The 14,032-nt window shown below is 39.6% G+C and overlaps 1 protein-coding gene across 1 annotated transcript in view; it reads left to right on the plus strand.

The window, feature by feature from the left end:
• Positions 1-14,032, plus strand: part of mydgf (myeloid-derived growth factor) — a 47,437-nt gene that overhangs the window by 10,872 nt on the left and 22,533 nt on the right. The window contains exons 2-4 of the mRNA XM_060846292.1: positions 3,385-3,435; positions 9,819-9,880; positions 11,034-11,115. Coding sequence (XP_060702275.1) covers positions 3,385-3,435; positions 9,819-9,880; positions 11,034-11,115 — 195 coding nt within the window. The remainder of the gene's footprint in view (positions 1-3,384; positions 3,436-9,818; positions 9,881-11,033; positions 11,116-14,032) is intronic.

Genomic DNA, 14,032 nt, shown 5'->3' on the forward strand with positions numbered 1-14,032 from the left:
TGAATAGCACCACTGTGGCACTTAATTTTTTTGTTATATTCTACTCTTTGAAAATCTTAAGTTAGCAAATTTCACACCTAACAGGCAGGAGATGGGGGAGATGCTTAATGAGTATTTTGTATCAGTGTTTACTGTGGAAAAGGAAGTGGAAGATATAGAATGTGACACCTTGAAAGATGTCCCTATTACAGAGGAGGAAGTGCTGGATGTCTTGAAAAGCATAAAAGTGGATAAATCCCCAGGACCTGATCAGGTGAACCTTAGAACTCTGTGGGAAGCTAGGGAAGTGATTGTTGGACCTCTTACTGAGATATTTGTATCATCAGTAGTCACTCATAGGTGAGGTACTGAAAGACTGGAGGTTGGCTAACGTGCCACTATTTAACAAAGGTGGTAAGGACAGGCCATGGAACTATAGACTGGTGAACCTGAAGTCAGTGGTGGGCAAGTTGTTGGAGGGAATCCTGAGGGACAGGACGGACATGTATTTGGAAAGGCAAGGACTGATTAGAGTTAGTCAGCATGGCTTTGTGCGTGGGAAATCATGTCTCATGAACTTGATTGAGTTTTTTGAAGAAGTAACAAAGAGGATTAATGAGGGCAGAGTGGCAGACGTGATCTATACGGACTTCACTAAGGCATTTGACAAGGTTCCCCATGGGAGACTGGTTAGCAAGGTTAGATCTCATGGGATACAGTGAGAACTAACCATATGGACACAGAACTGGCTCAAAGGCAGAAGACAGATGGTAGTGGTCGACGATTATTTTTCAGACCAGAGGCCTGTGACCATCAGAGTGCCACAAGGATTGGTGCTGGGTCCATGACTCTTCGTGCATATAAATGATTTGGATGTGAGCAGAAGAGTTACAGTTAGTAAGTTTGCAGATGACACCAAAATTAGAGATGTAGTGGGCAGCGAAGAAGGTTACCTCCAGGTTACAACGGGATTTTGATCAGATGAGCCAATGAGCTGACGAGTGGCAGATGGAGTTTAATTGAGATAAATGTGAGGTGCAGCATTTTGGGAAAGCAAATCTTCAGGACTTGTACACTTAATGCTAAGATCCTAGGAGTGTTGCTGAACAAGTGGACTTTGGAGTACAGGGAAATAGGATATTGAAGAAGGTATGCTTTCCTTTATTGGTCAGAGTATTGAGTACAGGAGCTGGAAGGTCATGTTGAGGCTGAACAGGACATTGGTTAGGCCACTTTTGAGATATTGCGTGCAATTCTGGTCTCCTTTTGGAAGGATGTCGTGAAATTTAAAAGGGTTCAGAAGAGATTTACAAAAATGTTGCCAGGTTTGGAGTATTTGAGCTATAGGGAGAGGTTCATTAGGTATGTTTACCCTGGAGCATTGGAGGCTGAGAGGTAACCTTATAGAGGTTTCTAAAATCACGATGGGCATGGATAGGTAAATAGACAAAGTCTTTTCCCTGGGGCGGGGAGTCCAGAACTAGAGGGCTTAGGTTTAGGGTGAGTGGGAAAGATATAAAAGGGATGAAGGGGCAATCTTTTCACGCAGAGGCTCGTACATGTACGGACTGAGCTGTCAGAGCAAGTGGTGACGGCTAGTACAATTGCAACATTTAAAAGGCATCTGGATGGGTATATGAATAGGATGGGATTGGAGGGATATGGGCTGGGTACTGGCAGGTAGGACTAGATTGGGTTGGGATATCTGGTCGGCATGGGCGGGTTGGACTAAATGTCTTTTTCTGTGCTGTACATCTCTATGACGCTATGACTCTATAACTGACTTCCCAAAGCCTATCTGCCATTCAGAAGGGGCAGGTAAGTAGTGTAATGGTATGTTCCCAACTTACCTGAATGGGTACAGCTCCAAAATGTTAATCAGATGGACAAAAATGCACTTGGTCTTGCAATTTCCTCTGAATGTAGATCATGAAAGCAAGGCTGCATGATCCTTCTGGTCACCTATGATTTAATTAGGACAAGTCAAGAAGTTGCCTCAAGGATAGCTGCCTTGTGGCAGCCAAACATTAGTAGCAATATCGCTTTTTCATTCTTACCAGTGTGTTACGACACAAATAAACCCTCCTGCTTAATTTAAACCAGCAACACAGATATGATATATCCCATGCAGTAATCTCTGAAAATCCAAGGGGCCAGGAGCCAATTAAAATAAAAATTAACAACTTTATTTCTTAAAGTATAACAGAGAATAATTAACTAACTATTGACATCATCTTCCTCTAATCTATCTTTTATTTTCCCATTGATACTAGTAGTCCGATAAGACCCCCAATTAAGATTTATGAAAAATTCAAATTTCAAAACCAGCCAGCGGCCGAATTTTGTCTACCTTCCTCTGTAGATTTGCTCTCCAGGTTGGTGTTTATGTTTTTCTCTGTGCAAACTCCTCCTCTAGACAGCTACCTTTCAGAGAGTTCTGACCAGCAGCCTACATCTGTTGGTCTTTTGGCAGTTCTCTCCCAACTGTTCAATTTTTCCCGGTCTTATACCCCCAAAGCATTGGATTGTGTCATTGGCTTTTATTAATGTCAATATACTAAATACAAAGTTGCCTGGAGTTTGGTATATTTTTTGGGATATTATTTAAACTGATTGGCCTAATTCAAATTTGTTTTTGTCTCCAAGCAACCAGCTACATCAGCTTCTGGACCAGTAGGTTACATTATATCGTATTCAGAACACTTGGTGCTGTCAAGGTAGTTCTGCTAGCTTTTAACTTTCTTAAAGGTAGTGTACACTTCGACACCTTCATAACAGGTTTTTTTAGATTAGATTAGATTACTTACTATGGAAACAGGCCCTTCGGCCCAACAAGTCCACACCGACCCGCTGAAGCGCAGCCCACCCATTCCCCTACATTTACCCCTTTACCTAGCACTACAGGCAATTTAGCACGGCCAATTCACTTGACCTGCACATCTTTGGACTGTGGGAGGAAACCGGAGCACCCTGAGGAAACCCACGCAGACACGGGGAGAATATGCAAACTCCACACAGTCAGTCGCCTGAGAGGTTATTGCAGCAAAGTGACCATATGATTAGTCCAAGGTGACATTCCACAAATTCCATGAAAATTTGCTTTCAAGTTCATTGTCAGAACTTGTTTGTTGTATTTGATTTATGAATTTTAAAAAAGAGAAATAATATTCAATTTGCTATCATAGTTTGAAGCTGTGCCGTACCTTTTTAGCTTGCATAATGAGAGGTAGAAACTTTTAAACACTATTCTCACTGATTTGTATTTCAGCTTTAAAGATGGCCTGAAAAGGCTTTTCTATTCAACTAAAAGAAAGTGATCTTAATTGAAATGTGAATTACAAGTAGTAAGTATAGTTTTAGATTAAAATATTTCATAAAGAAAATTTGCATTTTGTTTCCATTTAGGGTGAACATGTATGCACATTCACATATGCATCTCAGGGAGGAACCAATGAGGTGAGTGGTGAACAAGTGAATCTGACCTAAGTATGCTCAGTGTGTAGTTAGTTAATGCTTATGTTTGGACTGAAGCTATTTAAAATATTCAACAATTCTTAAACATTGCAGTTGTCCAGACACTGTTAAGCACTGCAAGCTGACAGCTGAAAAAATACCTGGGCTTGTCTTGCATTTATAGTTGCAGAAAATGGAGGTCAATACAAACTCTTTTTAATCACAGCATTTTTGGAAGTGGAAAGCAAGAGTTCTGTCTTGAGATATCCTGCTGCCAATGTTTGTCCTAATTTGACCATAGTTCATTTTGTATTATTTACAAATTGGATCAAATCCAAAATGTGATGCGGCTGTCCTGCAGTTGATGTGCTTAAACATTTGTCATCTTGAACCAATGGAATCCATGTGCTGTAAGTATACCCACTGTGTTGTTAGAGTCATAGAGACATAGAGCTGTTCAGGGTGGAAACCAACTCATCACTCCAACTCATCCATGCTGACCAGATAGCCTAAATTAATCTAATCTCATTTGGCCCATATCCCTCTAAGCCCTTTCTGTTCATGTACCCATCCAAATGCCTTTTAAATGTTGTAATTGTACCAGTCTCCACCGTTCCCTCTGAGCTCATTTCATATACGCACCATCCTCTGCGTGAAAATGTTGTCCCTTGGGTCCCTTTTAAATCTTTCTCCCCTCACCTGAAAGCCCTCTTGTTTTGGACTCTGTTACCTGGGGAAAAGACTTTGGCTATGTACCCTATCCATGCCCGTCAGGACTTCATAAATTTCTATAAGATCACTTGTCAGCCTCTGGTGCTCGAGGGAAAATATCCCCAGCTGATTCTGCCTCTCCCCATAGCTCAAACCCTCCAACTCTGGCAACATCTTTGTAAATTTTTTCTGAACCTTTACAAGCTTCACAACATCCTTCCTAAAGCAGGAGACCAGAATTGAATTTAGTATTCCAAAAGTGGCCTAACCGATGTACTGTACAACTGCAACATGATCTCCCAACTCTTGTATTCAATGCAGTACCAAATGCTGCCTTCAATATCCTGTCTACCTGTGTCTCTACTTTCAAGAAACTATAAACCTGCACTCCAAGGTCATTTTGTTCAGCAACACTCCCTTGGACCTTACCATTAAGGTCCTGACTGGCCTGTCCTAAATGCAACACTTTCACCATTATACAAATTAAATTCCATCTGTCATTTCTCAGCCCGTTGGTCAGCTGATCAAGATCCCATTGTTTTCCTAGGTAACCTTCTTTGCTGTCCATTACATCACTAATTTTGGTGTCATCTGCAAACTTACTAACCATACCTCCTATGTTCACATTCAAATCATTTACACTAATTACGAAAAGCAGTGGACCCAGCACTGATTCTTGTGGCACACAGCTGGTCACAGATCTCCAGTCTAAAAACCCAGGATATTTGCAGGACTTTGACAGAATAACAATGAAAGATGTGGTTCCAAGTGATGTTTAGCTTGGAAAGGAATGTGCAAGTGATGCTGCCCCTGTGTATCTGCTGGTCTTGTCCTGCTAAGTGAGAGTTGCCCAAGTCTTTTGCATGTGGGTGTTAGATTTTTCTCTCACTCTGGGAGCTAATGGTGAGGACATTTCAGAAAGATAGGATCTGGCCCAGCAATAAACGTGAATTTCAGAAAAAGTATTCAAAAGCAACAAACTGATACTTTATATAACTAACTAATAAAAGAATTTTTTTGTCTTTTTGTTTAAGAAACAAAGCTACAGAGAGACAACCTAAGCCCTGATAAAAAGTGAAAGGGATGAGGCCGCACCAAAGTGAAGAGTTAGGTTTAACTAACATTGATCTTCATTTATGTCTGCTGGCGCACACTCCCAAGCTGGCTCAGGTACCTTCATATGAAAGTAGGAATTGGAAGCCAGTTGCCTTCAAACTGTGTTATCCTCCTCTTTCAGCTTGCTTTGTGGGAGGATCGAGGGCTGGGTCGGTGTGTGTTTGCCCCACTCTTGGTATCTGGGTTTGCACACTCCTTCCCATGCATACTTAACTGACCCACATGTGACTATATATTCCCACCTATTCACCCACACACTTTTGTTGTCTGTCTTGTGATCTTGACTTTCTTTTTCAGGGGCTCATGCCTGAGTGGGACCACTCACAATTCATTACCTATTTGTCTTGCATTTGCCTGGTGAGCACCAACTTGGCAGGCATTCCTGCCCTTGCATTACACAAGCACTATACCACCCATTCACCCTTTTCCTTCCACCAGTAGACTCAGTGCTGCCTCTGCTTTTGCAGGTCTGCAGGCTTTTTTGTGCTTAAGGAGAAGTAGGGAATGAATATCCTGCGATAACAGTAGCAAAGACTGGAGATTCAGGGGCTCCAGCTGTGAAGGAACAAGCATAACTTGAAGGTGGCAGCCAAGCTGTTGAGTGTGGGCCAGTGTAGTGTGAGAGTGTCTTCCAAAGGCTTTACGACTACCTATGGATGAGTAAACAGTAATGCCAGAAGTGAGAATCCTTGAAACGGAATGCTGCCATCTACGTTTGCCACCACCTAGAGACCTCTGCAGCCTTCAGCTTGGGAGGAACTGCTGTGCCTAAACTGCTGAAGATCACCAAAAGATTGAGCTTCCTCATGGGGGTCCTTTCACGTTGCAACAGGGGACTTGAGTAGCATCATCCAATTAGCCACTTACAAGTGTATTTTTGAGCTCGCAGGCATCTTTTTAGGAAAACTTATTTGTTTAGCAGTTCACCAGGGACTCAGAGAACCACGCTGTCTGATTTGTCTCTATTACTGGATTTCTTGCAATCTAAGAGGTCATTGACTGCACATGTATGACGCTCAGATCTCCCAGCATCATCCAGCCAGATTCCTGAATAGGAATGGAATGCACTTCCTCAATATTCAGCTTGTTTGTGACCAGGTGACCATGTAAACTGTCACAATGCTTACATTAGTTACACAGCACTCAAGTCCTTCAAACGGTCTTTCCTTCTCCTAAGCTCCACTGTTGGCTTGTGGGTGTTAAGTGGTACATCTAAAAATCGTAGCCTCCAGTATTTAATCCTTAGATTGATGCTGAATAGTAGTACAATGCCACCCATTATTGGGCTCCCATTTAGTCTACTGAAGATGGAGTTCCGTTGCCTGTGCCACTGAGGAAGAGTATTCCAGTACTCTGTAAGCTGTGTCTCTGAGTTAGTGATTGTTTTGCATGCCATGCACAACTTAGCTTGATGATGCTGGCAACTTGGGTAAAGAAGAAACGGACCAGGCATGTTTAAGGACAAAGGATGTCTGATGGAAACAAGGATGAAGCTGAAGCTGATGCTGCTGAAGAATCTAGGATCATAGTGAGACGTGGCAAACATATTCAAGGGAATGCCCATATAGGTTAGATTTGAAGGCAAATGACTTCTGACTCCCATATATGGGAAGTCAGCTAAGACCAAACTGTGACTATGAAGTATCCAGTTTTGAAGGGAATATTTGATTTTTAACATTTGGATTTTGTGTACCTTTTTCGGCATTCAGTGATATTTTAAAATTTGGTTTTGCTATAATGCTCCATTGTTTAGATTTCTGGTCAGAAATATGACATCTGGAAATTGGAGCTCAGAAAGTCCTAGCTACTTGCAGAATTTCATACATTTTCATATGTAACTTGAGGGTACAGCCTTTTGAATTTTGAGTTGAGAAGTGCACCAGTGGAGATGAGGCTGACACCGAGGAACAGCAAAAAAAAATAAATGGTGAATTGATTACGCTTGCGCTCCTCCTCCTCCTCCTTCCTTTTTGCCTCTACTCCTGCCACCGGCTCTGTGGTGGGTGGTGAAGGAATCCCAACAGTATCCACTGAGCCTAATCCCTGAAGGAGCAATAAGATGTGCTGGAGTATTCAGCTAGTATGGTGCTGAGCCTGCATAGGTACTTTTGAGTTGCAGGAAAAAGATTTATCTTCACATGGCCAATCAAAAATCTGTGTTAAGTGTATAGCAAATCATTGCCAAAACTTAATTGCAAATCCCTTTAATAGAACACTGAAGAGCTTTTACATGCTCTTTTATATGGGAAAGTGAATGCAGGCTTAGACCTTGCTGAAATATACAATAAGAATTTAGCTGTAATATAGGAAGAGCATTTACAGGACAGAAGGACCAAGTCATTGTCAGCATGGGGTTTCTCATGTACGGAAGGAAGAGAAAACCATTTACCGAATCATGAAATTTGAGCAGTAGTAGCATGTTTAAATGGCATTTTGACATTCAGTTTCATTCTGTGTAAGATTGAGATTATAAAAATTATTTACTTTGAAATTGTGGAATATTAAATAGAAAATCTATTAATATGTAGCAAGGTGTAAATTATTTAATCCTTTTACTGTTTTGTTTACTGTCTAGCTGAAGTATTATCAGAGTACCTGCGCTCGGATATCTGCTGTTATTGTCAGTTTGGCCAGGAGGTGGTGTGCACAAATAATGTTTCACTTCTACTTAATGTTACATAACTTGTTCTCTGACCTCATTTGTCACTGTTTACCCAGCCAGTGTTTTACTCTTTTAAACAGAAAATAAAGCACTGCCAACTCTCTTAAACTGAAAGTAAAATGCTCTCCACATTGTCCCAGGATGGGGACAAGAAGGGATTAGATACAGAGTAAAGCTCCCTTTGCTAACTCTGTCCTTCTGTTGAACAGTTTGGTGGAAACACTGTTGAGCTGTGTGATTCTAAAGCAGCTAATTTCTGACTGAAGATAGCATTTGATAACTTGGATACTCATGTCATAGTACAAATTATGTTAGGTATTGACTGAAAATAATTGTCTGTCTTAATCGTGTTTACTTCGAAAAGAAATTGAGTAATGCAAATAAGCAAATATAAAGATTTAGTGTAATTTCTGTAATTTCTAATGTGTCTCATACAAATTTAAAGCATGGAAGAAATCCATTTAGTTTATCATGTTTCCATTCTCTTTATAAGAGGTGATTTTTCATGGAGCATAGTTCCATGATTAACTGTTGCTCTTAAATTTTTCCCTTCGTGGTACCTCATGTGATATCTACCAACTGGCATCATGATGTTACTCCTAGAAGTATGAATGCCAGTCATAATAGCCTTCCTACATACAAAGTAAGGGATAGTAAATGGGGCGACACGGTGACTCAGTGGTTAGTACTGCTGCCTCAAAGCGCCAGGGACCCAGGTTCGATTCCAGCCTTGATCGACTGTGTCTGTAGTGGTTTCCTCCGGATGCTCCGGTTTCTCCAACAATCCAAAGATGTGCAGGTGAGGTGAATTGGCCATGCTAAATTGCTCATAGTGTCACAGGGATATGTAGACTAGGTGCATTAGTAGTCAGAGGTGAATATAGGTTAGGTGAACGGGTCTGGGTAGGTTACTGTTCAGAGGGTTGGTGTGGACGTGTTGGGTCCAAGGGCCTACTTACACACTGTAGGGATGCTAGTTCAAGATTTGACAGTCTGCCCGAGGGTATATGCAGTGAACTGAGTAGATTCTAATTATGTGAGATAACCCGATTTGTCCCACAAGTAGAAGTGTCTTAGGCTCTCTACCGTAAAGGGGAAACAAGCTTTTGTGCTTTACCTGGGTAAATGTTCTTCACTTATAAACCCAGTCTGAGTGTTGGCAGGCAGATTTGTCATGGATGCAGCACAGCTCAGCTTGTACCTGACCTTTTCAAATTTCCATATTTTTAGTTTTAGTTCAGAAGTCACTGAATAGGCAACAGAAGCAGGAATCCAATTCAACAGTAATTATGACTTGCACTGCTTGCACAAGTAAACTACAATGTTGTGAAGTTTTAAATTATAGTTACTAAGAAAAATCTTCTTTTTATGACCGAGAAGTTGGAATTTACTGGTGCGTTGTGGACTCATACCAATGTTCTGTCATGTTAGGTATTCACCTGGCATCTATTTGTCTATTCTCTTTAATTATGCTAACTGAACTTGGAATACTGCTTCCCACTGATTCATCTTTCCTCTCATGAAACCTGAAAACCAGCTCATAATTCATGTCAAACATTTCATACTTTCTCAAAGAAGTTTGAAATGCTTTCAGAATTTAGGTTGGAAACCTTAGTTAGGAAGCTTAAATGTGTTGATATTTGCTTATTGTTTAATTTCTTTTCATAAGACTTGAATTAATATTGCAGGATTCTTTTATCTGATTTAACACCTCCCCAACAGAAATTTATTTTTAATCTATGTTTAATCAGCCACACTTCAGAAGACTGCAACCTTAGTTTTCAAGCCTGCAGCTGCTATGGTTACCGTAAATTAACTGTCTATAGTACAGAAATAATGAAGACTTTCTTTTGTAAATGTCTTTGTTTGATGAAGTATAATTGCTTTTCCCCTACAGCAATGGCACATGAGTGTAGGCATCAGTGAGGACAACAAGCTATTCTCTTGCTCTGTCTGGCGGTAAGTGTATCAGGATTTATGACCCTGCTTTGAATAAGCATTGTTACATGAAATAGGTATCATTAAACCTATTTAACATGAATTTAGTAACTTCAGTGAAGCGTTTCAGAGTAAGTCATTCATCTTAGAAAAACACTGGATACATTTCAATGCTGCTTTCTTTTAGAACCTGGTTTATCGTATAAATCCCAAAACATACACAGGACTTTATTTTCTGGGATGAAGGAAACTCTTTGCCTGTTTCCAGCTTGCATGTTGATATGATTATGTCAATAAATATTTGTATGAGTTTAATTTCACAAGCAAATGTAATACCTGTATTAAGTAACACAGCTACTTTGCAGTATAATGTTTAGTTCTCAATTAACTGATGTGGCAATCTTGTTCAGCATATTTATAGTTGTGGTGCAGAGGTCATGTCTCTACCTTGTGGCGCAAAAGATCTGGTTTCTCGCCCTCTCTGTTCCAGAGGTGTGTTGCAGTGTCTGAAGAGGTTGATTTAAAAACACCTACTTTATAGTATGTTCCTTCCTGACCTACGCAAAGGAAATACCATTACAGTTGGTTTCATTTATGAACTTGAAAGTAACACCTGTACCTTTTGCAGATGTATTCATTACTGACATAGATTTGGACAAATTATTTTCATCTATATTTTCTAAATTAAACTCAACAATTGTTCTCAAATTGCACCTGTACCTGATCTCAAAATCAGTTGAAAATCTCTTCCCATTAGTACTTGATTGCAGTTTAATATAGCCAAGACATTCAGCATTTTGAAAGAAAGGTCCATATTTATACTGATGAGTATTTTTTGCAGTCTAGAAGGCCACTTCACTTGGTTGCAATTATACTTCGCTAAAATGGTAATGATGATATAAGGAACTAAGCTGCACATTCGTACCTATTGTCTGATTGGCAAGAGATTTTGCATCAGTGTTTATTGGACCTCAGTTTTCTTTTTCCTCTGTGGTTCATGACTAATGCTTATTCATTAAGTCGAAATGAGTAGGATTGGATGAAGAAAAGGATATCATGTTAAACAAAGTAACTTAATAAAATTGAGGACTAAAATGCCTATGATTATATATCTTAAAAAATAGAGTAAAATTGACTCATTTGTGATAAATGTTGACTTTTTTTCCTTTTGCAGACCTCAGGGAAAGTCCTACCTGTTCTTTACCCAGTTTAAGGCTGAAGTTACGAATGCTAAAATTGAATTTGCAAATGGTTTTGTAAGTAATTAAGTTTTGATTTTTTTTTAACCAAATGGTCCGAGGTTGTATATCCAGACAGTTTGTATTAATGGGGTGAATTCTACATTTCCCACCAGTGTATTTGGGGCTCATAAAGTCAGTGTCTAATGACACCTGCAACTATGGGCAACTGTACATTGGTAATCATTTAAAAACATGCATGCACAAAATTCCAAACCTGCTATATCATGACATCATATGCAAAGTCTGCATTGCATGTGCAGATGGAATAGATGTGATATTGAAATGATGCTCAAGGAATGAGGCATAAGCAATGAGGATAAAGTGCGCTAATTGGGGAGGGGGGTGAGTGTCTAGGTGGCCTCTCAACCCTCAAGGTTCCATCACTCTTCAGGGCCCGTTTGTACTCTCAGCAGTGGTTACCACTTAATTCTGGGATTGCACAGACTATAGAGCTTCTGATAAATCAGAAAAGTTTGCAGCTATTCGGGGTGGGGGGGGGGGGGGGTTTGTTCAGTGTGGGCTCTCACATCTGTGGTCATAAAATGGTTGCAGAGCAGCCAAGTTTCTGGTTGTTTAAGTGTGAATCTTCTTCTCAGTTGGTGTTGGCTGGCAATCTGTTCTTGCTATCGCTCTTCCTGAATACCTTTTCTCCCCATCCAATAAGACCTTATGGGTAGTTTAATTTTTACATCATTATTGATTAGAGCAGCTTGGGTGTGGAGTGATAAGAGTTTGACTCAGGTAAGATATTACTTTCAGGTGACTATCATGAAGCATTTTCAACAATACTCCACCATCTGTGTTAAGAAACAATATGCAATGTAAATTATCTATCTCAAGGTACATCACAAGCAGCAAATTCCTTTAAAATATAATAGTGTGTGTATGCAGCATTTAGAACAAACTTTTATAGTAATTCAACATTTCAGGTTGCTCCGGAGGAGAATTATAAAACAAAATAGGAAAAACTTGGTCAAAGAGATGAGTATTAAGGAGTGTCTTAAAAGGATGGAATATGAAATGGAAGGATGTGGGAAGAAATTTTAGAATTTAGCGCTTCAAAGTTCCACTAGCAATGCTTCAACAGTTAAAATTGGGGGTGTTGAAGAGGCTAGAATTAGATGAGCACAGACATATCAGAGAATTATTGCTCGAGGTGGTTTGGCCACAAAAGGATTTGAAAGCAAGGGATGGGATAAAATATTTCTTGATAATGAGCAGACTAAGTTGATGTTTCCACTAATTCCTCATAGACCTATGACATGACCAGCAGAGCCATCCAATTATCTGTTGAAATCACCAAGTATAGATGGAACAAAGGCTAAGCCTTACAGCAGCAGATAATTTGAGTTGGGATGAAGTCAGGTGGTATTGAAGAAATAGGTGACCTCAGTGATATTGTGGCATGGTTGATAGCTCAGATCTAGGTCAAATATGATACTCAAGCTACACAGTTTGGTTTAGTCTCAAATCATTGCAAGGGGGAAAAATGGAATTTGGTGTGGAGACTGATAACAATAGCTTCAGTTGTCATAATATCTAGCATCAGGAAACAAGCTATTGCAATTGATGCTGGAGATTTGATCAGGTGAAAATGGAATCAGATTTTAGTACTTCTGTATAGTTTGAAGACATTAGGAAAACCTTGGAGGTAGATGTCAAGTATTGCAGACAGGTCATGAAAGTCAATGAGGGATAATTTTATCTATATTATAGTCTCACAGGATGTAATTTGTGACTTTGATAAACATTGTTCTGATACTGTGGGAGGGATAGGAACCTAGAAAAGATTCAATATTTGTATGAACTTTTAATTTCTTTAGTGTTGATTCTTCGTTGAATTCAAGATGAAATTAGCATTCACAGTCCAGTCTGTGTACAAATATGAAAAGTTTTAGACCTATTTCTCCTTGTCAAAGAGCCAAGAGGAGATATCAGCATAGCTTATCTTTACTGCCCCTCCACAAACACTTATGTTTTTAATTGATGTTATCATTGGAAAGTTAATTTCAGATTGAAATCCACCTTGATAGATCATATTTTGTATTTTTTTGTTGGTTTTAATGAAGTGGTCTCTCACTGAAATGTAAGTCTACAATGTTGTACAGTTTGACTTTAGCAATGAAACAAGTTTATTATGCAGAAGAAATGAAACTAAAATAAAATAAATCAAACTATTTACTCTTAGTGCAAATTTTTGAAATTTGTAGCACAGTAAAAGTATAATCCCAAAAGCGTCCTACTATAGTACTCAAACACCAGAGAATGCCCTTCTTAATCCCATGGTGGATTTGATTTAGATGTGACTTCAATTCTCACTTGTTAGAATCTGATAGCCTTTTCCTTTCATTTTTCCCATAAGTGAGCTTCAACTTTCTCAAATAACCCTTTTTGGATTTAAAACATTCCTAGCTTGGAACTTACTAAACTGCTTACTTGAAGGTAACTAATTTTTAGCAATTCTAAACTACCTTCCGCCTTTCTCAGGTGAAACTGCTTTACACATCCAACCCAAAGAAACCCAAATGTATAAATAGAAAGCAGGAATCAAGAGCATTGCTTCGCCTGGAGGCCCACTGAAGATAGTACCTAGTAGGGTGACAAAACATCTGGAAATGAACCTTCCAGCTCAGTGAGCAAACCTACATCGAGAACCTCAACCTGAGCTACAAATCTTCTCAAAACTCGCTAGCATCCAGGTTTAGCCAGGTACCCAGCAGCATTGTCCCAAACTGAAACTAAGAAGTTTTATTTTTCCAAGCTGTGGATGTGCTTCTCCAAAACCCCTTTCTTTCAAAAAAAAGTTTCAGCAAATTTCTGCAATGCATCTTGTAAATGGTGCAGACTGCTACTACGGAGCATTGGTGATAATGAGAGTGAATGTTTGTGGATGTGGTGCCATAAGTCTGCTGATTTGACAGGGGTTTTTTCT

The sequence above is a fragment of the Hemiscyllium ocellatum genome, chromosome 28 (assembly GCF_020745735.1).
Source record: "Hemiscyllium ocellatum isolate sHemOce1 chromosome 28, sHemOce1.pat.X.cur, whole genome shotgun sequence".
Lineage (NCBI taxonomy): Eukaryota > Metazoa > Chordata > Chondrichthyes > Orectolobiformes > Hemiscylliidae > Hemiscyllium > Hemiscyllium ocellatum.